At 45.0% G+C, this 26,475-nt stretch overlaps 1 protein-coding gene across 7 annotated transcripts in view; it reads right to left on the bottom strand.

Moving 5' to 3' along the window:
* The window catches only part of CUX1 (cut like homeobox 1), a 468,328-nt gene that overhangs the window by 184,220 nt on the left and 257,633 nt on the right, over nt 1–26,475 (bottom strand). For all 7 annotated transcript variants that reach the window (XM_057302918.2, XM_055114738.2, XM_034964655.3 and 4 more), the window contains exon 5: nt 2,766–2,903. In XM_057302918.2, the coding sequence (XP_057158901.1) occupies nt 2,766–2,903 (138 nt within the window). The remainder of the gene's footprint in view (nt 1–2,765; nt 2,904–26,475) is intronic.

Genomic DNA, 26,475 nt, shown 5'->3' with positions numbered 1-26,475 from the left:
AGTGGTGTGATCTTAGCTCACTGCAACCTCCACCTCCCAGGTTCAAGTGATTCTTCCACCTCAGTCTTCTGAGTAGCTGGGATTACAGGCGTGCCCAACCATGCCTGTAATTTTTGTATTTTTAGTATAGATGGGGTTTCGTCATGTTGGCCAGGCTGGTCTCGAACTCATGACCTCAAGTGATCTGCCCACCTTGGCCTCCTTAAGTGCTGGGATTATAGGCGTGAGTCGCTGCACCTGGCCTGGAGCTGTTCTTAAATCTTGGGCTCTATAACTCATTGTGAAAAGCCACTCCTGAGTGTGGATGAGATCTTTGGGGAGAGAACATCCACACCCAGCTTGGCTCCTGGTCAGCCCCTGTGCAAAGCCCTGGCCACTGGGAAGCTGGTAATTTAGGCACCAGTGATAGAAGGAGAAGGGAAGGACAATCCTGCACAGCCCACCAGGCCCCACCTGCACCACCCTCCAACAAAACAAAAGCAAACTCAAAAAAATAAAATAAGCCAGAAAGAGGCTGGGCACGGTGGTACACATGCCTGTAGTCCCAGCTACTCAGGAGGCTGAGGCAGGAGGACTGCTTGAGTCCAGGAGGTCAAGGTTGTTGCAGTGAGCTATGATCATGCAACTGCACTCCAGCCTGGGTGACAGGGCAAGACCCTGAATCTAAAATAAATAAATAAATAAATAAATAAATAAATAAATAAATAAATAAAAAACACTCACCAAACAAACCAGAGAGAGGATCTATCAAAATTAGATACCAGAGAACAATGAAGGGAAAAAAAAAAAAACCAGGATACTCCCCTTTAGGGTAGCGTATCTATGAAAACTCAATGTGCAGATTTGCGGGTTACCTTTTACTGCAATACTGGCGTGATTCTGGCAAGAAATGCTTCCTACAAGGGAAGGTAATACCTTCCCTCACAGCAGTTCCAGCCCTAGTAAGCCCAATGCCTCGCTCTCTAGCAGGACAGAGTTGTCCCTTCTAGTCCTAAAGGCTCACCACTCTCTGCAAAGCCAGAAAGAAGCGGGGTCTGGCTTCCCCAACTGCCTGTCACCTCGTGCCCCCAAATTTCAGCAAGGAAGCTATGCTGGCCTGAGGGCTTGAGTACCCCCATGCCCACACTACAGGGAGGTGTGCTCGGAGGTCTTAGGCACCGCCGCCCTCACAGCCCATGCCTCTACCTCTGGCTCTTCACACATCATCACAGATGCTTTCTGGATCATTCCCATGGACAATTCTTCTTCCCTGGTCTATCTGCAGTGTTTTTAAAGCCAAAGGACACTTTTAGAAAGTCTTTGTCAATTGGCGGGGTGCGGTGGCTCACGCCTGTAATCCCAGCACTTTGGGAGGCTGAGGGGGGTGGATCATGAGGTCAGGAGATCAAGACCATCCTGGCTAACACGGTGAAATCCCATCTCTACTAAAAAAAAAAAAAAAAAAAAAAAAAAAAAAATTAGCTGGGCGTGGTGGCAGGCTCCTGTAGTCCCAGCTATTCGGGAGGCTGAGGCAGGAGAATGGCGTGAACCCGGGAGGCAGAGCTTGCAGTGAGCTGAGATCGTGCACTGCACTCCAGCCTGGGCGACAGAGCGAGACTCCATCTCAAAAAAAAAAAAAGAAGTCTTTGCCAATTAACTTTTTCTGTTGTTGTTAAAGACTGGATCTTGCTCTGTCACTCAGACTGAGTGCAGTGTCACAATCATGGCTCACTGCAGGCTTGACCTCCTGGGTTCAAGCGATCCTCCCGCCTCAGCCTCTTGAGTGGCTGGGACCACGGGTGTGCACCACCATGCCCAGCTAATTTTTGATGTTCTGTAGAGACAGAGTATTGCTACGTTTCCGAGGCTGGTCTCGAACTTCTGGCCTCAAGCAGTCCTCCCACCTTGGCCTCTCAAAGCGCTGGGATTACAGGTGTGAGCCACCGCACGTGGCCCCAATTAACTCTTTATTGAGGTCTCTACAAATGGTCAATGGAAGGCCACTAGGAATGGGCAGCCTCCCCTTTCAATTTAATTCCGTACTCACATTCCCAAACCAAAACAAACTGGCCGAATTATTCTTTGGAGCTGGCTGAAAAGCCTGCTGCTGCTGCTGTCAGACGGGGGCTGTGATTTTCCTTCAAGCCAAGGAAGCCAACAGGCTCCCGGATCCTGAGTGCCTCTGGATTTTAGGTAAAGGAGAGATTCCTTTGTTCTTCCCTGACGGGAAAAGCCAGGCAACCTTTGCCCTCTCTGTCTTGTTGACGGCTGGGCAAACACACCAAGAGGTTGTTTTCTTTCATTAAATTCCTAATGAATAGGCGATACTGACAAGGCAACAGCGGGGCTTAAGCATGCAGCCTTTAAGATGTGTCTGAAGCCTTAATGTATCCGCAGCAATTATTAAATGACTTACTGTGTGTGACCCTTTGATCATGAGCTGGCTCTCTGACAGGTGTCGCCTGGAGGCAATGCATGGGCCTTTCAAGAGGCAGACCCAATCACGTAATGATACAGGAAGAATTTTCAAAGAATCCTGATCGGTCTCATCAGAGGGCAATAAAATCTTACGTCGTTGTTGTGCAGAGGAAAAGTTTTACTTCGAAATAGCTCAGCATGATTATCATCTCTCTTTAACGACTCAGATTCCTGCCCCACCCTGACTTTATGACGTGTATATTACAAGGAGAGCTGGTCTCAAAAGTATGGGAAAAGCCAATTAAAATAAAAAGAAGAGAAAAAAAAAAAGAAGAGAAGAAAAAGCAAAGAACGCATTTTCCACCAACCTTGATTTTTCACTTCAGCAAATTCCTTGTTGTATTCTTCCAGAGTTTCCCTAAGTTTCTGGTTCTCTGTTTCAATATCGTGCAGGCGCTGCACTTTGAGCTGGAGTTGCTGTCCGAGATCCAAAGCTGGTACGGGATCTGCACAACAGGAAAACAGCCATCACCCCACTCTGCCCGCAAACAGGCCCCCTCCACGGCGGTACACAGGCTCAGAGTGGGGCTCCTGGGACATGAGCTCTGGGGGCTCCCCAGAGGCCACAGTCATGCCCCTGCAGCCAGCCCCCTTGCTGGGTGGGAGAATTCTCCAGTGCTTCACAAAGGATGGATCCAGCCCGGGGTCCTCGAGGTGTGAAAATGGGGTGGCAATAGCCATGAGATTCACTGGTATTTGCCGATTACTCCTGCCTGGTGTGACACTTTCATGATTTTCATTCTTTGATCAGATAAGTAGAGAATTACACCAGGTAGCAGCCCCAGGAGGTCAATCACATCCCCGGAGCTGCACGTGGAGGACGGACAAGTCCGTGGACAGGTGCCGGGATGTTTAAGGGTCCAGTGATTATGAGGCTGGAAGTGACACCTGATGCCTGAGAACGCCACACAGTTCACGGGACACTTTATGGAGATTGTGTCTCTTGAGCCTTACAACAATCTCGAGAAAGAGGCCTCAGAAACTAAAGCCCAGGGAAGCAGAGTGACTCAACTGAGGTCACCCAGCTAGTTGGTTGGCATGGAGAATGCACACCTAAGTCTGTTAACTCCAAGTGATCATGCTTTTTTGTTTGTTTGTTTGTTTAAGACAGGGTCTCACTCTGTCGCCCAGGCTGGAGTGCAGTGGCATGATCATGGCTCACTGCAGCCTCCACCTCCTGGGCTCAAGCAATCCTCCCACCTCAGCCTCCCAAGTAGCTGGGACTACAGGCATGCACAAGCACGCTGGGCTAATTTTTGTATTTTTTGGTAAAGATAGGGTCTTCCTATGTTGCCTAGGCCGGTCTCAAACTGGACTCAAGGGATCTGACCGCTTCAGCCTCCCAAAGGATTACAGGCGTGAGCCACCCCACCCGGCCCTGAGTGACCATTCTTTACAACAAGGTAAAGAATGAAGCAGAGGTGAAGCAGAGGAAAGAAACACTTAGGCTTTGTAAGAAGCCACCCCATTTCACGACATGACCACTTTCCATTACGATCCTCCTTCACTAATGAAGCGTGTTCAGAAGAGTCAGGGGTTAGTGGCCGCAGGTCCCAAGGCTGGAGACCCCTGCAGAGGCACAGCTGGTGACCCGGCATGGCCCTGTCGTAGACCAGCTGGCCAGGAGGCCACCACACTCCTGATGATAACAAAGTGCAGAGCAGCGCGCGCTGCACGGCAGCCAGGCCAGCGCTGGGGTCTTGCGGCCAATTCAAGGTCATATCTGCCATCAGATTCACTTCCAGAAAACTGGATTTTAATCCAAAGTCAGAAGTCACAGACCTGGAATTTACAGTACAAACTCACGGCTCTCGCCTTTACTGTAAATTCAACACAGGATAGAGAGACCTTAAATGTTCTTCCGCATCAATGTGATCTTTAGTTTTCTTTCTGCTGCCTAAGAGGCAATTATATTCCGCCTGCTGGGTACCTGGGGCATACTTCCTTTGGAATTCTCAGGCTCCGTCAGAGTGGAAGAATACCCAAGTCCACAGGGCTTAGAAAGATTATTGAATATATTTCTGGTATGGGCGCCAGCGTCACTTGTGAGATGGCTGCAGAGATTTAGTCTCCAGTCAAAGAATGCCAAACACCATGCCCAGCGGATCAACAAGAGTATATATTCAAGAGCTCACTTAATTTTCAAATGCCAGAGTCATTAATTTTTCGGACCACCCTAGGTTCCTGGAATCGAGGGCCAGGTCTACCATGCCTCGGTTAACGTATCCAGCGGGAGTCAGGGACTCTTTAGGATGCCAGCGTCTTTGCAGAGTTTACAAAAGGCAGGCGCTGGGATATGTTGGGCTCAGCGTCAGCAGATCCCGGGTGCTGGGGTTTCACAGCAACACAGTCCATCATGCAGAATCCCTGGCTGCTGGGCACTTACTCTGCACGTATACACAGCCTATAATTGCATCTCTTTCTGGTGCATGGCTTTTCATTATTATTTTAATCAGCATCAAAATATTTATGTTAAATTTGACTCCAAAAGCTATTTTGGAGGCCAGCTGCAGTGGCTCATGCCTGTAATCCCAGCACTTTGGGAGGCCGAGGGTGGCCGGATTGCTTGAGCTCAGGAGTTCGAGACCAGCCTGGGCAACATGGTGAAAGCCTGTCTCTACAAAACAAAAACACAAACCAAAAAACTAGCCAGGCATGGTGGCGTACCCCTGTAGTCCCAGCTACTGGGGGGCTTAAGGCATGAGAATTCCTTAAGCCCCTGAGGTCAAGGTTGCATTGAGCTGTGATTGAGCCACTGCACTCCAGCCCGGGCAACAGAGCGAAATCCTGTCTTGGGAAAAAAAAAATGCTATCTTGGGGAGATGGTTCTTTGTAAGCAGGAGTCGTGATAACACACAAAAAACGGAATTCCTGAAAAGATTCCAGGTGCTGTTTGTAAAAAAAATTTCCATAACTTCTCTGGATACCTTCACCTTCTCAGCCTGCCCCTCTTCCCCACCTTCACGACCTTGTGCTGGGCAAATGGTTTCAAAAAAGTGAACAGCCCGTTCACAGCCTCCTTTGTACAGAACCACGATTTAAACTTGACATAGAGGTCAGGGAAGAGGAGGTAAAGAGAGGAAGCTTTGATCACGTATAAAATTCTATTAAGAGTTGCTCACGTAGGCTTTCTAGCACAAGTGCCAGCAAATTATATCTTTAAAGAACAAACCTAGTATACTGCCTGCCCTCCCTAAAAGTTCTGTCAACATTTCCAGTTCATTCTTTTCAAAAGGCCAGGACCCCACTGTATCTGCTTCGAATTAAAAAATAGCTTCTCCCATGTGGTTAAGCAAGGAATCCAGTGACATATGAAAATGACACGCACATTATCAAGTGAGGAGGAACCAGACCTTTACACCAATTTTCAGAGGCTTATAATGTAAATGAAAATTCAGGCAATCTCATAATCATTCATCATGGCATGTATATTTAGTCTGACACTATTAAAGGTTAATGCCTACGTAGCAAAGCTGGTCACAGACTAAAGGATGAGCTAAATGTTCAAACATCTCTGTGCATTAAACTCCAAACTTTACTACAGCACAGTTGAATGGCTAAATGCCTACAGCATTTGAATATTGTTTTGGGATATGTAAGAGGCATTGCTAAAGAACTTCTTAGGCTTAATTTTTATTACTTGTATTAAAGGAACAGCTAATTACTGCATGACAATATAATGACTCTAGCATGTTTGGGCTAAAGACCAAAACAATGAATTTTGGCGTGCCAAAACCCAACCTGTGTGTTAATCTACGGAAATCATAGCTTTTTGTCTTGTTAATGATTTCCAATGCCATTTAAACCCCACACAAGGATTGTCAGGTCTTATGCGAACGTCAGATGCCTCGATCTTAGCAGCTCAATTAGGGAATTGTCTGGAGGAGGCGAAGAGGACACACCCATATATAAAACAGGAACACACAAAATCCGGTAACCCCTGTCTTCCCAGCCTCCTCCTCCTCCGATTCAACACGCTTTCCTGCCAGCTCCGCCCACCCAATGCGACAATCTTGTAAAGTGTTTTACAATCATCTGATACTTAATTCCTAAAGCAATCTTGGAGGTATTATATAGCTTGTTATGCAACACAGGGCTCAAGGAACATAATTATTACAAACAACAATACTGTACATATTCAGCACCTTTTCCTAAGTGCACGCAACATTATCTCCTTAATTCCAGCCATCACAGTCAGAGGCTGGCGGAGCCTGCTCTGCAATGTATGGGGTGGATGCATCTCACCCAGGGAGGGAAAGAAGAAGGAAAGAAGCCCGCCAGGCAAACGACTTTGAAAAATTCTCAGTACGATTTCTGCTTACTGGCCAGGCACAGTGGCTCACACCTGTAATCTCAGCACTTTGGGAGGCCGAGGAGGGAACATTGTTTGAGCCCAGGAGTTTGAGGCCAGCCTGGACAACATAAGTGAGACCCTGTCTCTGGAAAAAATACAAAAATTAGCCGGGCATGGTGGTGCACGCCTGTAGTCCCAGCTCCTTGGGAGGCTAAGGTAGGAGGATTGCTTGAGCCTGGGAGGTGGAGGTTGCAGAGAGATATGACTTTCTTTTTTTTTTTTTTTAAAGAGATAGGGTCTCACTCCAGCCTGAGGGACAGAGTGAGACCCTGTCTCAGAAAAAAAAAGCTTCTGTTTTCTTAACCAGCAGCCAAAGAAAATCTCTTTCAGTACTAATTTAACAAATATTTCCTAAGCAACTGAACCAACTAGCTGCTCTGGGAAAGGCTCAGCCTCATAGCAGAGATAAGCCATGCATGTAAATGACAAACGCAAGGCAGGAGACCAGATGAGTGGAAGAGCGCTCCTGGAGAAACCGGGAAAAGGAGTTCTTTTTTTCTTTCTTTTTTTTTTTTTTTTTTTTTGAGACGGAGTCTCACTGTGTCACCCAGGCTGGAGTGCAGTGGTGCTATCTTGGCTCACTGCATCCTCTGCCTCCCGTGTTCAAGCAATTCTCCTGCCTCAGCCTCCCAAGTATCTGAGATTGCAGGCGCACACCACCATGCCAGGATAATTTTGTATTTTTAGTATAGACAGGGATTCACACCCCATTGCCCAGGCTGGTCTTCAACCCCTGGCCTCAAGCAATCTGCTCCCCTTGGCCTCCCCAAGCGCTGGGATTACAGGCATGAGCCACCGCGCCCGGCCTAAATGCATTTTTGACTCATGGTATTTTCAACTTATGATGTTTGGTAGGTTAGGGGTATTGAATATATTTTTGACTCATGATATTTTCCACTTGTGATGGGTTGACTGGGGCACAGCCCCACTGTGAGTGAGGAGCGTTTGCGCTGCTGAGCATGGAGAGGAGAGGCACAGGGAGTGAGGGAAATGGGTCCTAGAGACAAGGGGACAGGGAAGGCCTCTGAAGAAGTGAGTGGGGATGAAGATCTGGATGGTAACGCGAGGCAGCACAAGGATTCACCCCAGTTAGAGGCAGCGCCCAGTGAAAGGTCCCGTGGTAGCTGTGAACAGGGCATGGTCAAGGCATAGTGAGAAGCCAGTGTGGTCCCAGGGAAGGAGAGGCAGAACAGGAAGGGAAAAGAGATCTGGGAGAGGGAGCCTGTGCACAAGGATTTTAAGAAAAATAGGAGTGCAAGGAGGAGAGAAAAAGAAGATATAAAAAGAAGCAAACTAAATGCTAGAGCTGAAAGTACAATGTCTGAAATGAGCCAATGGTCAGAATTTGGATGCAATTCTTTTCCTGTCAAGAAGTGGCCAGAGATGGACGGCATGGCGCACACCTGTAATCCCAGCACTTTGGGAGGCCAAGGCAGGTGGATCACCTGAGGTCAGGAGTTTGAGACCAGCCTGGCCAATATGGTGAAACTCTGTCTCCAGGAAAAATACAAAAATTAGCTGGGTGTAGTGGCATGTACCTGTAGTCCCAGCTATTTGGGAGGCTGAGGCAGGAGAATTGCTTGAGCCTGGGAGGTGGAGGTTGCAGTGAGCCGAGGTCACACCACTACACTCCAGCCTGGGTGACAGAGCAAGACTCCAACTCAAACCAAACCAAACCAAACCAAAACTGTAGTACTTCAACCCACACAATGGTTTGTTGGTTTTCTCTTGGCAAAAGTATGTAAGAGTTTTAAGCTTAAAGATAAGCTATATAATTTTCTTTAGAAAAGCTAAGTGATCCTGGCCGGGTGGGGCGGTGCGTGCCTGTAATCCCAGTGCTTTGGGAGGCTGAGGTGGGAGGATCACTTGAGGCCAGCAGTTCAAGACCAGCTGGGGCAGCATAACAAGACCTCGTCTCTGCAAATAAAAGATAAAAAATTAGCTGGGCATGGTGGGAACACACCTGTAGTCCCAGTTACTAGGGAGGCTGAGGTGGGAGGATTGCTTGAGGCCAGGAGTTAGAGGCTGCAGTGAACTATGATCATGCCACTGTACTCCAGCCTCGGCAACAGATCGAGACCCTGTCCTCAAAACAGAGAGAAAAAAAGAAAAGAAAAAAAAAGCAAGCTAAGGGATCCAAATTACCTGCCCTGTTTTGTGATGGTAAATGGCTATCATATCAGTAATATGCCGCTTGACAGATACTTTTGAAAAAATAAACACATACTCTAAGTTGTTGCAATAAATGTGGTGCTTTAATGCTTGTTGAGGAAAATAACTATTTCATGCTACAGTGACAGCATTCTAAAAGTGAATATGTGGAAATGTTTCCATCATCTATATACTGATGGGCAAAGACAGCACCTTTTACAAAAATGGTTCAATGCCTTATATCACACAAGAGGGAGTGTAGTGTAATGGTCTGCAGTATGAGCCAGGCTGCATGTGTTCAAGTCTCAGCTCTCTCATTTATTGGTTGTGCAATCTTGGACAAGTTACTTAACCCCTCTGTGCCTTAGTTTCTTCATGCATAAATTGGGCATACTAACTGTGCATATGTCATGGTGCTGCCGTGAGGATTAACTTAAGAAAATTGCCACACACAGAGTTAACACTCAATAAATGTTATCTACTATTATTTACCAACTCAAATCTGAGTAAACATTTGCCAAAAGAAGTTTCAAATCGTTTGTTAATTAATATAAGAAATGCAGGATCTTCTGAAAAGCTAGGAAAAAAAAAAAAAAGAGGCGGGGTGCGGTGGCTCACGCCTGTAATCCCAGCACTTTGGGAGGCTGAGGTGGTGGATCATGAGGTCAGGAGATCGAGACCGTCCTAGCTAACACAGTGAAACCTTGTTTCTACTGAAAATACAGAAATATTAGCTGGGCGTGGTGGCGGGCTCCTGTAGTCCCAGCTACTCGGGAGGCTGAGGCAGGAGAATGGCATGAACCTGGGAGGTGGAGCTTGCAGTGAGCTGAGATTGCGCCACTGCACTCCAGCCTGGGCGACAGAGCGAGACTCCATCTCAAACAAAACAAAACAAAACAAAACAAAAAACAGTATCATGGAAAATGAAAATTGACTAGCTGAGTTTCAACAAATACCTTCTCATAATTAGTACAAGCTGAGTATCCCTAATTCAAAAATCCCAAATCCAAAACACTCTGATTCCAAGCATTTTGGATAAAAGACACTCAATCAATACCTAGATTTCATAAATATGAATCCTATTTTTGTAAAGATAGCCAATAATGTGTTTCTTTGGTTTGAATCTATTTATCTTTGTAAGTTATTTTTTCCAGCCATTTCCATGAAAACCAAAAATCAAAATTAACAGAACTTGGAGTCTCTGCTTCTGGCCATGACAGATCTACTGATACTCAACTTGTGCTCTGGTCATAAACAACTAGAAAACTAGGCAAAGTCAATGAAACAACTATTTACAGACGCTGGACAACTGGTGGAACAAGACTTCCCTGAAGGAAGGGAAGCAAATGAGATGAGCCCTATGTTACCCTTCCTGGCAGGAAGAACTCTCTGGATTGCATCACAATGAAGAAAAAAACCCAAGCAGAGTGTGATGGTCTCCCTGTCCATTGAAGGACACACATCAGAAGATTGGGTGGCTGCAGCAATTGGAATTTGCAAGGCAGAGTGCTGAAAAGGAGGGACAAGAGCTACAGAAATCTGCAGAGAGGCGATCTTTTGCCAAGAGCTAAAGTGCCTATGCACAGGGTGAAACTCCTAAGGCCAGGCAAGAATAGAAAGGAAAGTCTGAGCTGAAAACCTCCCACAGTTTGAGGGCTGGAGGACTTTCCAACTGCAACCAGCCAGAGAGGACACACTTGTTGAAGAGCAAGGACTTGTTGAAGAGTAAAGACACTGGAAGTGTCCCACCTGAGTGGAGGGCTAAACTCATCTTCAAGGCTTGCCCATATCCACTCCAAAAAGCTACAAACAAGTCTCAGGATGATCAAACTGACCTGCAAGTAACTTAACTGCCTGCCCAAACTTAAATAAGACAACAAAATCCAGTTAAAGCTCATGATGTCTAAAATTCAATAGGAAATTACTAGACATGCAAAGCAGCAGGATGATCAGGGGAAAAATCACTTCATAAAAACAGAACCAGAAATGACAAGAGATAATGGAAGAAGCAGACTAGAACATCCATTATCAGCATGTCCAAGGATTTAAAGAAAAATATGAATACAATACAGAGAGGAACAGAAAACATAAAGAATCAAATTGAATTCTGAAGCTTAAAGTATGTGAAATGGAAAAAATTCACTTGATTGGCTGAACAATAGATTAGACACAGTGAAAGAAAAAGATCAGTGAATTTAAAGATATAGTCACAGAAACAAACCAAACAGAAATACACAGAAAGATTGAAAAAAAAGTTAGTAAACCCTCGGCAACCTATGAAACAAAATTAAGCAACCAAACATACATTTCCCAGAAAGAGGGAAAGGGTGTATTTGAAGAAACAGTGGCAAAATGTTCCAAACTTCATAAAAGCTATAAACCTAAAAATTCAAGAAACTCTACAAACTCCATGCAGGATAAACCCAAAGAACACCAGTAAGCGTAAGAGAGTTTCTGAAATCAAAATTAGAAAAGGAAAATCTTAAATGGTGAAGAGAAAAAGATTAATTGTATATAGGTTAAAAAAATATATATGAATTACTGGAGATCTCCTGTCTCAGAAACAGTCAGTCCAGAGAGAGAAAAAACCAAAACCCAAACCACCAACAAACTATTTCATTTTATTTATTTTATTTCTCTTTTGAGATAGAGTCTTGCTCTGTCACCCAGGCTGGAGTGCAGCGGCACGATCTCAGCTCACTGCAACCTCTGCTTCCTGGATTCAAGAGAATCTCCTGCCTCAGCCTCCCGAGTAGCTGGGATTACAGGTGTGCACCATCACACCCAGCTAATTTTTGTTTTTCTAGTAGAGACAGGGCTTTAACCTTATTGGCCAGGCTGGTCTCCAGCTCCAGACCTCAAGCAATCTGCCTGCCTCAGCCTCCCAAAGTGTTGGGATTACAGGCATAAGCCACCATGACTGGCAGACCCAAGAAACTATTTTATATCTGACAAAAAATACTCTTTAAAAATGAAGGTGGCTGGACGCAGTGGCTCACGCTTGTAATCCCAGCACTTTGGGAAGCCAAGGCAGGCAGATCACCTGAGGTCAGGAGTTTGAAACCAGCCTGGCCAACATGGAGAAACCCCGTCTCTACTAAAAATACAAAAATTAGCCAGGCGTGGTGGCACACACCTGTAATCCCAGTTACTGGGGAGGCTGAGTCAGCAGAATCACTTGAACCTGGGAGATGGAGGTTGCAGTGAGCCAAGATTGCACCACTGCACTCCAGCCTGGGTGACAGAGCAAGACTCTGTCTTAAAAAAAAAAAAAGGGGGTGAGATTAAGGTATTTTTTCCCCAGATGAATGAAAGCTAACAGAATTCATTGCCAGTGTGCCTATATCATAATAAATGTTAAAAGGAGATCTATAGACCAAAAGAAAATGATTTCACGTGCATACTTGAATCCACGCAAGGGAATAAACAACACTGGAAATGGTAAATAGATGAGTAAAAATAAAATATTATAATTTCATTTTTAATTTCTTTAAAAGTTAATGGTTTAAAGAAAAAATAGTAACCATGTATTATAGCGTTGTAGTATAGGTAGAAGTAAAATCAGTAAAAATGCACAAAAGAACAAGAGTGAGAAAGTGACAATGTATTATAAGATTCTTATATTGTATGTGAAATGGTGTATTATTTGAAGGTATAAAATGATAAGTTAAAGATGGTTACTTTTCACTTTTTTTTTGAGATGGAGTTTTGCTCTTGTTGCCCAGGCTGGAATGCAACGGCACGAACTCAGCTCACCGCAACCTTCGTCTCCCGGGTTCGAGAGATTTTCCTGCCTCAGCCTCCTGAGTAGCTAGGATTATAGGCATGTGCCACCACGCCCAGCTAATTTTGTATTTTTAGTAGAGATAGGGTTTCTCCATGTTGGTCAGGCTGGTCTAAAACTGCTGACCTCAGGTGATCTGCCTGCCTAGGCCTCCTGAGTAGCTAGGATTATAGGCATGTGCCACCACGCCCAGCTAATTTTGTATTTTTAGTAGAGATAGGGTTTCTCCATGTTGGTCAGGCTGGTCTAAAACTGCTGACCTCAGGTGATCTGCCTGCCTTGGCCTCCCAAAGTGCTGGGATTACAGGTGTGAGCCACCATGGCTGGCTTACTTTTCACTTTAAAGTAACCCTTAAGAAAATAAGAGTTATAGCTAATAAGATAATTGGGGAGATAAAAACATTAAAAAAATCAGTTAATCAAAAGCAGGAAAAATACAAGAAAAAACAGGCAAGACAAATAGAAAAAGTAAGATGGTAGACTTCAATCCAACTTTATCCATAATTGCATTAAATGTAAATGATCTAACATTCCAGTTAAGAGGCAGATAGAATGGATAAAAAAGCAAGATGTAGGTATTTACATAATTTAAACATAAAGATACAGACAGGTTAATAGTAAAAGGATAGAAAAATATATAACATAAAAACTCTCATCAAAAGAAAGCCAGAGTGCTTATATTAAAATCAGAAAAAGAATACTTTACGATATGGAATATTTCCAGGAATAATGAAGGTCATTGTATAAACTTAAAAGAATCAAACAATTGAGAGATGATATAATAATCTTAAAGGTATATTTGCCCCAAAACAAAGCTTTAAACTATGCAAATCAAAAACTGACAGAACTGAAAGAAAAAAGAAAAATCCAAAATAATAATTAGATTTCAAAACGCCATCCACATTCAGGAGAATTGCATAAACCTAGGAGGCAGAGGTTGCAGTGAGCGGAAGTCGTGTCACTGCACTCAACTCTGGGCGACAGAGCGAGACTCTGTCTCAAAAAAAAAAACAACGAAAAAAGCCATTCACATTAATTAATATTATGATTTTTATATAGTCAATATGGATATAAGAGACTTGAAGAACACCACTAACTAAACAGATCTCACTTTTCTAGAACATGCCATTCAAACAACTACAGAATACACATTCTCTTTAAGTACACATGGAACATTCATCGATGTACAGGATGAGAAAACAACTTTTGATAAATTCAAAAGAACAGAAATCATACAAACATGTACTCTGACCACAATGAAATAAAACAATGCCCACTTAGTAAAACTCATAAAGAAGAGCAAATTAAACCCAAAGTAAGTAGATGGTAGCTAATAAGAACAGAAAGCAACAAAACTGAAAACAAGGGAAAAAAAAAAGAGAAAAATCAATGCAAACAAAAGCTGGTTCTATTTTTAAATAACTTTAAAATTGATAAGCCTCTAGCCAGACTAATCAAGGAAAAAAGCCTGGGGGGAGGATTCACAAATTCTAATGTCAGGAAATATAAGAAAGGACATCACTACACATCCTACAGATATTTAAAAGTTAATAAAATATTATGTACAATATTATGCCAACAAATTTGATAATTTAGATGAAATGGATCATTCCTTTAAAAATTCCAAATTACCAAAACTGACTCAAGAAGAAATTTAAAAAACTTAATAGCCTTGCATCTGTTAAAGAAGTTAATTTGTAATTTAAAAACTTGCCATAAAGAAAATTCCAGGCCTGGATGGCAACACTGATGAACTAAGTTTTACGAAAAAATAACTGCAATCTTATACAAACTCTTTCAGCAAATAGAGGAAATGGGGAGCACTTTCTAACTTATTTTACAAGACCAGTGCAACCTTAAAGTGAAAACCCTATATGGATATTCAAAGGAAAAAAACCAGAAAACTATAGTTCTATATTTCTGTATTAGTCTGCTCTCATACTGCTAATAAAGACATACCCTAGACTGGGTAATTTGTAAAGGAAAGAGGTTTACTTGACTCACAGTTGAGCGTGGCTGAGGAGACCTCAGGAAACTTACAGTCATGGCGGAAGGGGAAGCAAACATGTCCTTCCTCACATGGCAGCAGGAAGGAGTGACAAGCAAAGCGGGAAAAGCTCCTTATAAAACCATCAGATCTTGTGAGAACTCACTCACTATCCCAAGAACAGCATGGGGATAACCACCCCCATGATTCAATTACCTTCCACTGGTCCCTCCCACGACATGTGGGTTTTATGGGAACTACAATTCAAGATGAGATAGCGTGGGAACACAGCCAAACCATATCGTTCCTCATAAATTTAACGGCAAAAGTCCTCAGTAAAACAGTAGCAAATTGAATCCAGCAAATTTTAAAATGCACAAAATGTATTATAAAATGCATAATATGCATAAAATGCATAGCTAAGTAAGATTTATCCTAGGAATGCAAGATTTGTTTAACATTTGAGAATCAAATTATTTTACCATGTTAAGAGAATAAAGGAGGAAAATCATATGATCATCTCAAAAGATGCCAAAAACAATATGAGAAAATTCAATACCATTTATGACAAAAATTCTCCGCAAGCTAGGAATAGGAGAGAATTTCCATCTTATAAATGGCAACTACGAAAAAATCTACAGTTGATATTATACTTAATTATCAAAGTCTGAATGCTTTTCCCTAATGTTGGGTCCAAGGCAAGGATGTCTGCTTTCTCTACTTGTAGTCAACATTTTATACAGGTAGCAAGTGCCAAAAAAAAAAAAAAAAAAAAAAGCAAGGAAAATAAATATACAGCATTATAGATCAGAAATCAGTATGGATACAGGAAACATGAACAACACTATCAACCAACTTGACCTAACTGATGTTTACAGAACATTCCATCCAACATCAATAAAGTATATATTGTGGCCGGGTGCGTTGGCTCATACCTGTAATCCCAGTACTTTGGGAGGCCAAGGCGGGTAGATCACGAGGTCAGGAGTTCAAGACCAGCCTGGCCAAGATGCTGAAACCCCGTCTCCACTAAAAATCCAAAAAAATTAGCCAGGCGTGGTGGCGGGCACCTGTAATCCCAGCTACTTGGGAGGCTGAGGCAGGGAATTGCTTAAACCCAGAAGGCGGAGGTTGCACTGAGCCAAGATTGTGCCACTGCACTCCAGCCTGGGTGACAGAGCGAGACTCTGTCTCAAAAAAAAAAAAAAAAGAAAAAAGTATATATTGTCTTCAAGGGCATATGGACAATTCAAGAAAACTTCAAAAAAATTTCTAGAGCTAATAGGTGAGCATTAAGAGGTCACCTATATTATTATTATATAAACATTATATAATATAAAATATATATTTATATATTTTATTATTTGTTAAAATGTAAAAATTATATAATATATGAAATTCATTATATTTCTATATAAAAGCAACAAACAATTGGAAAACAAATTTCCAAAGAAAATAAACTTTAATCTCGCACCTGTAATCCTAGCACTTTGGGAGGCTGAGGTGGGCAGATCACTTGAAGTCAGGAGTTTGGGACCAGCCTGGCCAACATGGTGAAACCCTGTCTCTACTAAAAATACAAAAATTAGCTGGGTGTGGTGGCAGGCACCTGTAGTCCCAGCTATTTGGGAGGTTGAGACAGGAGAATTGCTTGAATCTGGGAGGCGGTGGTTGCACTGAGCTGAGATCGCGTCACTTTACTCCAGCCTTGGTGATGAAGCGAGATTAAAAATAATAATAATAAAATAAACATTGTAGATTTTTTAAAAAAGAAAATATCCTTTAATATAACATTCAAAAACATGACTTAAACTTAGAAATAAACTGAACATAATCTGTGCCAGGTTTATACATCAAAACTGTAAAATACTGCTCAGAGAAATTAAAGATGAACTAAATAAATATATTATGGAAGAATAAATAGTGTTGTCAATTTTCCTCAAATTGATCTACAAATACAGTGGAATCCTAATCAAAATCACAGAAAACTCCTTTGTAAAAACTGACAAGCTGAATCTAAAATGTATACAGAAGCCAGGCACGGTGGCTCATGCCCATAATCCCAGCACTTCGTGAGGCCAAGGTGGGAGGACTGCTTGAGCCCAGGAGTTTGAGACCAGCCTGGGCAACACAGCTAGACCTCATGTCTAGAAAAAATAAAAAATTAATCGGGTGTGGTGGCACATGCCTGTAGTCCCAGCTACTCGAGAGACTGAGGTGGGAGGATCGCTTGAGCCTGGAAGACTGAGGCTGCAGTGAGCTATGACTATATCACTACACTCCAGCCTGGGCAACAGAGCAAGACCCTGTCTCCAAAATTCAAATGTGCAAGGGATTGAAACCTTTATAAATAAAAATCTATGAAAGCAAAAATGCACATGAAAAAATATTCTGCATCATTAATCATCAGGAAAATGCAAACTAAAATCGTTGTGAAATACATTACGCATTCACTAGGAATGTCTAAAATTAGAAAATAACCGATGAAACAGAAGACATGGAGCAACTGGAACTCCTCTCAATTTCTTATGAGGGGATAAAATAATACAACTGTAACTTTGCTATCCTGAGGAAAAGAAAATGAAAAAAATTAATAAAAAAAGATACATCTACATTGAAAAGCAGCTTGGCGTTTCTTATCAGGTAAAATGTACAGGTTCCCTGACCCTCATCCTAAGTATTTGCCTAAGGGAAATAAAAACATATACCTATGTAACAACTTCTCCATGAATGTTTATAGACTGATTCATAATACCCACAACCAACCAAATGTCTGTCAACATAACTGTTGGATAAACAAATTGGTATATATCCACACAGTGGAATATCATTCATCAATAAAAAGGAAAGGACTAATGACACCAGTAACTTAGATGAATCCCAAAACACTGCGCTGAGTGAAAGAGGCCAGATGTAGGACCACAGACCAAATGATTCCACTTCTATACAACTCCAGAAGTGACAAAGAGCAGAACAGCAGTTGCTGGGTACTGGGATCAGAAGGGAACTTTTGAGGTGATAGAAATGTTCTACATCTTGACTGTGAAGGTGGCCACGCTATCACACTGCACACTTGAAATGAGCGCATTTCATTGTATGTGTTTATGTATGTATTTATTTTTAGACAGTCTCGCTCTGTTGCCCAGGCTGGAGTGCAGTGGCGCGATCTTGGCTCACTGTACCTCCTGGGTTCAAGTAATTCTCCTGCGTCAGCCTCCTGAGTAGCTGGGATTACAGGCGCCTGCCATTACACCAGCTAATTTTTGTATTTTTAGTAGAGACGGGGTTTCACCATGTTGGCCAGGCTGGTCTCGAACTCCTGACCTCAGGTGATCCGCCTGCCCTCGGCCTCCCAAAGTGGTGGGATTACAGGCGTGAGCCACCATGCCTGGCCCAATTCAAACATTTTTACTCTTGGGGTGCATAAGCAAAAGTAGTTTGGAGACTACTGACGTAGACCCGTCTGCCTGCTGTGCAAAGGACATTAGGTGGAGGTGTGAGTGCAGTGAGGTGACAGAGACTGGTGGCTTGGACTAGGTGACAGTGGCTGAAGGGTAAGTGGGCGAATTTGGGATACATTCTGGAGGCTGCTGGCTCTCTAGGACTTACTGACAGCCTGGCTATTGGGTGTGAAAGAAAGAAGGGAACCCAGGCTGAGTTGTGCATTATGGCTGTATGAGTCCATTTTCACACTGCTATAAAGAAATACCTGGGCCAGGCATGGTGGCTCATGCCTCTAATCCCAACACTTTGGGAGGTGGAGGCGGACGCATCACCCGAGGTCAGGATATCGAGATCAGCTTGGCCAACACGGTGAAACTCTGTCTCTACTAGAAATACAAAAATTAATTGGGCATGGTGGCAGGCGCCTGTAATCCCAGGGAGGCTGAGGGAGGAGAATCGCTTGAACCCAGGAGGAGGAGGTTGCAGTGAGCCAAGATTATGCCACTGCACTCCAGCTTGGGCAATGGTGAGACTCCATCTCAAAAAAAAACAAAAAAGAAATACCTGAGACTGGGTAATTTATAAAGCAAAGGGGTTTAATGGAATCACAGTTCCACATGGCTGGGGAGGCCTCAGGAAACAGTCATGGCGGAAGCTGAAGGAGAAGCAAGCGCCTTCTTCACAAAGTGGCAGGAGAGAGATGAGCGAAGGTGGAACTTCCAAACACTTATAAAACCATCGGATCTCGTGAGAACTCACTCACTATCATGAAAACAGCCACGGGGAAACTGCCCCCATGATCCAATCACCTCCCTCGACATGTGGAGATTACAATTTGGGGTGAGATTTGGGTGGGGACACAGAGCCAAACCATATCAGTGGCCAAAGCACCTGCGTGAATGGTGATGTCACTGACTATCTTGGGAGCACGTGGGGGGAAATGATCATTCTCTTTTGGTCATGTGGAGTTTTAGATAGGGAGGGAATGCAAATGAAAAGGAAAAGGCTAAGAATAACGTCCTGGCATACTCCAACATTTAGAGCCCTGGCAGAGGAAGAGGAGAAGGCCACAAAAGTCTAAGGAGGAAGAGTGTAAATAGGTGAAGAAGTGATTCAGCAGGCAGTCACCTCCCAGGGGAGTTCTGCTGTGATGGGGAGTAGCGAAGTGGCCAGAAACCAGAAGGTATCAGTCATGTATTTTCCTAGTAAATATGATGTGTGTTAGAGATCAGGCAGAAAGAAGGAATGAAACAGCATATCTGGGGTGCGCAGTGGGATCTAAGGTCAGGGCCAGTCTAGGGCTTGTTTATATGTTATCATCAACTAAGTCGCTCTGGGACTTTAATGCAAACATTTTGCTTTGAGTTCTTCGGATCACTCTGAAGGAAGTGCTGGTGTGCCCTGATAAAGCCCAACAGCCTTGGTGCAGAGAGGTCCTGTGAGAAGAAAGGACACATGGCTGGATCTCAGAAGAGCTGCAGAGGCCTGCAGGCGGCTTTTGGATTCGGCTGGGGGCGTGGAGAGGGCGCAGGGTGGCAAGGAGACTGCTGGTGGTGAACTGCTTTTCTTGTAGGTTGTGAGGGCTGAAAAAGCCAATCTTAATAGACACGAGGCTCATGTTTGCACAGTGCGCTCTGCGGGCGACGGGGGCTGTCCCCTGCCACCAGCCTGAGGATGAATGTCCCCCTTGTGAGCACCGTCCCCGCGATGACATCACAGTGCGGCAGACGCTACTTTTCGCCAGGGCAGTCTAGGCTAATGTAATCATACGATTACATAATTAACCCAGCTGTCTCATTAAGAAAATCAACTGGAATTCAGGGCATAATTAGTCATACGGCAATTAGCATGCTGATGAGCGACTGATGAAAAGCTGTCTAGATACCCGGCGTGCCAGGACCACCCCGGTCACGGCAAAGCGGGGCACAAACGACGCACCTCTCCACTCTCCACGCAAGCACACCGAGGAGGAGTCCCCAAGTCACATCCAGGGTGTTCTCACTCTAGTGCTGTGTCGAGGGACCCGGGGAGGATGGATGGAGAAGGGAAAGCCTTGGGAAGGATGGCAGCCGGCAAAACCTGGCGGCAACAGGCCTAACGCCCATCTTGTCATGCCCGCTTGTCTTTAGAACAGTGGTGGCCAATTCCTCAGCCTGCAAACATACAGTGTCCTACATGGAGAGGCGGATTGAGCCCCAGGTTTGTGAACCTGGCCGAGGAAGGTAGGGACGCTGCTTCCATGCCTGGTTTCCAATTTCCCTAATGCCGGGGCCTGAGTGTAACTGGGACAGAGCATACAGCCTCGTCCCCCGAGGCTGTTTCAGGACCAGCTTAGGGCCAGGGACCTGTATCCTGGACAGGAGTCAGCACATTATCCGCCACCCACAGGGCTTTGTTCTTCCAGACCCAGTTCCTCTTTCTGTCCTGTTTTGTTTGGGGCCTGTGATTACTTCTTAATCACATGAATGAAAATGTTTTATGAAGGCAAACTGAGGATTTGTAAAGGGATCCCGCATGTCTCCTGCTACTGAAGTTACAGGGAGCTCTCCGGAGGGGCCCTGGGTCCCAGGTCTTGTTTGCCAACACCAGGAGACCTGGAATACGTGGACTGGAGTCACCCTACAGAATCAGGCTGCAACGGCCACATTTCTATCACCTTCGAGAAGGCTACCAAGTGGCACATTGATGAACATCTTGGCATGAAAACCAGGGGCTATTTCTAACGAAATCATAAGATTTTGTCATTTTTTTTTTTTTTTGAGACAGAGTCTCACTCTGTTGCCCAGGCTAAAGTGCAGTGGCATGATCTAGGCTCACTGCCACCTCCGCCTCCCAGGTTCAAGCGATTCTCGTGACTCAGCATCCCGAGTAGCTGAGATTATAGGTGCACGCCACCATGCTCGGCCAATTTTTCTATTTTTAGTAGAGACGGGGTTTCACCATGTTTGTCACACTGGTCTTGAACTCCTGACCTCAGGTGATCCGCCTGCCTCGGCCTCCCAAAGTGCTGGCATTATAGGCGTGAGTCACCACGCCAGGCTGATTTCTTCACCTTTTTTTCCAGGAGTCTTAATGTGGGATCTTTGAGTGAGGGGCAGGCAGTGGAGAAAGAAGTATAAAAGAACAGTGTTTTCTAATTTTAACCTGTAATGTGTCCTCACTTGAAAGTAGCAGGCACCAAGAACCAGACTGCTATTTTATTCTCCTGGAGGAGCATTAAAAAGCAGTTCTCAAAAATGATGACATTCCATTTTATTTCTAGATTCTCAGATGCTAGGCCGACAAGGATAGTCACCAGGAGAGATGGTTTTCCTACATCCAAAATGAAACCTCTCCCAGGGGGAGGACCTCAGAGCACAGGCATTTGGGAGCAGGCTCTGAAAATGGAATGGCCTACAAATGCACTCTTTCCAGCCAGCTCTCTTTTAGGACTTCCGAAAAACCTACATCTACTTTTCACAAAGGCAGACCAGTTAACCTATGGAAATAAAGGGAGACGAGTCAGTCACGAAACAGCGACTTCTAGCAGTGTTTCATGAGTCAATGAATATTTTATATCACTGGTAATGTGCTTCCTAAGATTTAAATCTTAAAATAAACCCTTCCAGGCACTGCCTTCATGTTTGAAGGGTTTGTGTCTGTAGGAACTAAACTGCATCTCAGCAAGCAGTAAAATATGGTTCTGATAGCAGGTCATAGACAGAGGCAAGGACAACTTGCAAAGAGATGCTTCCAGTGAACTTTGCAACCAAAGCACAGAAGTTCTGGAGTGCCTAGTCTTTTTCTTCTACCTAGGAACTCTTTAAAATACACCATTACTAGGCTGGGTGTGGTGGCTCACGCCTGTAATCTCAGCACTTTGGGAGGCCGAGGCGGGAGGATTGCTTGAGCCTAGGAGTTTGAGACCAGCCTTGGCAACATGGCAAGACCCCATCTCTACAAAAAATTTAAAAATTAGCCAGGTGTGGTGGCGTGTGCCTGTAGTTCCTGCTACTCAGGAGGCTGAGGCAGGGGGATCACTTGAGCCAGGAGGTGGTTAAGTGAGCTATGATGGTACCAGTGCACTCCAGGTTGGGCAACAGAGACCCCGCTGCTAAAAAATAAAAAACAAACAAAAACCCCCCAAAACATTACTAAGATGTTTCTGGAACAGAGAAGTCACACTTGTGTTTTACCCTACAACTAGTTGACTAAGTTCTTATCTGCAATACATTAATAAGGCCTATTCAGAAACTAAGATTGCAAGTTGAATATTTTACTAATTTATGCTCTCCGCCATTGTAGAAATAAATAGATACTCATTGTAAAAAAAAAAAAATGAAAAGTATCAAGAAGCAAGAGCAAGTCACCCACACAAGGTTAATTACTGACGAATTATGCATACTGTCATAATTTTGCTTAGAACTCAGTAAAATTCCAGCTATGCAAGAGCCTGTTAGAAGCGGTCATTCCAGAATATTCCCAGCTATCTGAGAGGGTCACATTTTAAGAGGAGAGACATTTCTCATTTCATTACAGTAAGGGACAGAAGCTGCCTATTTTACTTGTTTATTTTTTTCTTAAAGAGATGGGAGGGTCTTGCTATGTTGCCAGGCTGGTCTTGAACTAGAGACAGAGGCTGCATATTTTACTTGTTCATCTTTTTTTTTTTTTAAAGAGATGGGGGGGTCTTGCTATGTTGCCCAGGCTGGTCTCGAACTCCTGGCCTCAAATACCTCTCCTGCCTCAGCCTCCCAAAGTACAGTGATTATAGGAGTAAGCCACTGCGCCCGATCCCCAGAGTCATTATTCACAGCCCCTCTGACTACTTCAGTGTCTCCGTCTGGCTGCTGCAGGGCTTGGCTGCTGCTGGGTCCTTTTCCTCTTCTGCTCACTAAGCCCCATTGACCCGACATTCTCCCCACCTGCTGGTCTCCTTCCCGTCCCAGCTCCTCCCTGCTGCTGCCTTCTCTGGTCAGAAAACTGCTTCCTGTGGCTTCTTCTCCTGGCCCCAGTTGGTGCCACCTGAGGGCAGCTGCCTCTGTCCTGCTTGATTCACCTTATTCTATACTCTCATTGCCCAGTGGGCTTTGCTTATCGCACCTAAAATTCAGTTATTTGTGCAATTACTTTTTCTTCTTCTTTTTTTTAATTTTTTTTTTTTTTTTAATTTGCCAGGGTCCCACTCTGTCACCCAGGCTGAAGTGCAGTGGCGTGATCTCGGCTCACTGCAGCCTTGACCTCCTGGGCTCAGGTGATCCACCCACGGCAGCCTCCTGAGCAGCTGGGACTACAGGCGAACGCCACCATGCCCAGCTAACTTTTGTATCTTTTGTAGAGACGGGGTTTTACCGTGTTGCCCAGGCTGGTCTTCAACCCCTGGGCTCAAGTAATTCAGATAATTCAGCCACCTCAGCCTCCCAAAGTGCTGGGATTACAGGTGTGAGCCACTGCACCCGGTCGCAATTACTTTTTAATGCCCATATTCCCACCAGGCTCTATAGTCTGAGGGCAGGAACTGAGCTGGCTGTTGTATCCCTGGGGCTCAGCCTGGTTCTTGATGCCCTGGGGGTGTGGCGTGGGGCATGAGGGGTGCTGGGGTCTCAGGCATTGACCCGAGTAATACCCAGGAAGACAAGTCTGATAATACTTGCGAAACTGACTAAGAAATAAGAAGCGATCTGGTGGCAAATGAAAAGAACAAACACCAAGGTCTGAACTATCAAACCTACTCAGAGGTACATGAGGACCATGAGGGTTCAATGCTACTGTATTGCTAAATGCTTATTTGGTGTCTTTTTTTTTTAATTTTATTTATTTTTTAGACAGTCTTGCTCTGTCACCCAGGCTGGAGTGCAGTAGTACAATCTCGGCTCACTGCAACCTCCACCTCTTGGGTTCAACCGACTGTCCTGCCACAGCCTCCCAAGTAGCTGGGATTACAGTTGCCCACCACCACGCCCACCTAATGTCTTGTATTTTTTTAGTAGAGACGAGGTTTCACCATGTGGCCAGGCTAGTTGCAAAGTCCTGATCTCAGGTGATCTGCCCGCTTCGGCTTCCCAAAGTGCTGGGGTTACAGGCGTGAACCACCATGCCTGGCCTTTGTGTCTTTAATGTGAAGGAAATTATAGAAGGTGGAAGATGAAGAAGAGGGAGGAGCCAGAACACCAAGGGAGAAGTGGGGCGGGTGGGGATGGTGGGGGATAAGCTGGGGTGGAGGGAGATCCTACCCTGTGTGCTGGGCTTGGGGCGCCGGCGGGACGTCTGGTAAACCAAACACAGATCCCAGACACCAAGGGCCGGCCCCAGAGCCGAAGTCCTCAGATGCACATGTGCTGGTTTGGGCAACTCCGAATGCTAAGTGCTGTATAAATGTCCATGCAGGCATGTAAATCTTTATAGAATGACACCAAAGTAAAATGAGAGTTCAGACAGCTATTAAACTACTACAACTCAATAAAAGATACATTCTGTTCTCCTGCAACTGACTTGTCTTAGTGCTCTGCAGTGCTCGCCCTCACTGGGAAGCTTCAACCTCAGGAGGGTGGTTCAGTGGGAACAGTAGGAGCCTGAGACCAAAAAAACACTCAGCATTTTGAAGAAATAATTTGATTCATTAATTTCTGCATTCATTTAGCAATATTTATGGAGTTTCTGCCACATGGCAGGCACTGGGGTGGATACAAAGGAAATAGGGACAAAACCACACTGAACCAGTCTCTCGGCCAAACAGTTACCAAGGAATTATGATGAAGTGAATGGCAGGGTCCCCGGCCAGGGTGTGTGTGTGCATGGGAAGGGTCCCCTAAACCAGCTGGGGAGGCCAGGAAGACCTCTCTGTCAGGAAGTGGCATCTCAACAGGTTAATCCAGAGGGGTCGGTGGCGATTAGCCAGGAAGAGTCTGGCCGCCCTGTAAGCACTTAGACTCATGCCAACGTGAACTGCAGACTGTAGGGCAGGAGTTTGGGTGAAGGCAAGTGGCTGGAATTGAGACACATCCTAGAGGTCGGATGGCCAGAGTTGGTGACAAAATGCTCAGAACACAGGCCAGGCATGGTGCTCACGCCTGTAATCCCAGCACTTTTGGAGGCTGAGGGGGGCGGATCATCTGAGGTCAGGAGTTCGAGACCAGCCCAGCCAACATGGTGAAAACTCATCTCTACTAAAAATACAAAAATTAGCCAGGTGTGGTGGCGCACGCCTGTAATCCCAGCTACTTGGGAGGCTGAGGCACGAGAATCGCTTGAACCCAGAAGGCAGAGGTTGCAGTGTGCAGAGATCACACCATTGCACTCGAGCCCAGGTGACAGAGCGAGACCCCATCTCAAGAAAAACAAAAAGCTCAGAACATGAGCAGTAAGGTGGGAGGTGATGCTACCCGCCAAAAGAAGGCAGGCAGTAAGAAGACGGCTTCTGCTGGACACATCAGGTGGGTGCCCACCAGCCATCCCAGCGGGAAAGTCCAGGCGGCAGTCAGATATGCAAGCTGGCACTCAGGAGTGAGACCTGGACCAGGGACAAAGCTCTGAGAGTCATCAGTGCAACCCTTGGTGAACTCCGCTGCTGAGGACTCAGTGGGAGTGGCGGGAATTTGGGTCCATTGACTCCTTCAGTCATTCACTATGTCCCACCTGTTGCGTGCCAGGCACTGGGCAGAGAGCCACAATGCAAAGCCCTATCCTCACGGAGCTGTCACTCTAATGAGACCCAGAGATAAGCAACAAGGAAATGCACAAATAAATAAAACTTCAGGAAGGGGAAGCAGGTGGGAGCTGGTGCGGTCAGGTGCCTGTCACTCCTGGGCTGGGTGGGACTCTGGCTCCGCTGTTCCTGGGGCCAGCTTGGCGGCTCTCCCTGTGATCCAGGAGCAGGGCTGTGTGGCATATAGCTGGAATGCCTGTTGCATTATTCCCAAGGGCTTCCTCCCTTTTCCTGTGACAGTGTGAGTTGCTGTCTCTTGCAACTAGCAGAACTTACTGCACCCTACTAATGTTTCTGGATTCCACTGGATTAAGGCCTGAAGTATGCAGACAGTTAAGGCACCCCGACTCCCCTCGACTGAGTGACTGTCAGTAAATGCATCATCACTATTGACCGGGCCCTTCCTGTAAGCCTCAGCCACAGAATGATTGCATCTGAGCAATAATCAGACTTCAAAACACAGGGAGAGTGCTCCGAGCACCATTCCTGCTTTGCAAGTAACTTGTTAGATGTGGCAGATCACAGCATTTGTAAGAAATACCTGGGAAGCGGTGGGTGAAAGGGATCTATGTGGAATGTAGATGTATTCTGATTGACTTTTAGTATTACAGAAA

Source organism: Pan paniscus, chromosome 6 (genome assembly GCF_029289425.2).
Source record: "Pan paniscus chromosome 6, NHGRI_mPanPan1-v2.0_pri, whole genome shotgun sequence".
NCBI lineage: Eukaryota > Metazoa > Chordata > Mammalia > Primates > Hominidae > Pan > Pan paniscus.
This window is presented reverse-complemented; position numbering and strand designations above follow the sequence as displayed.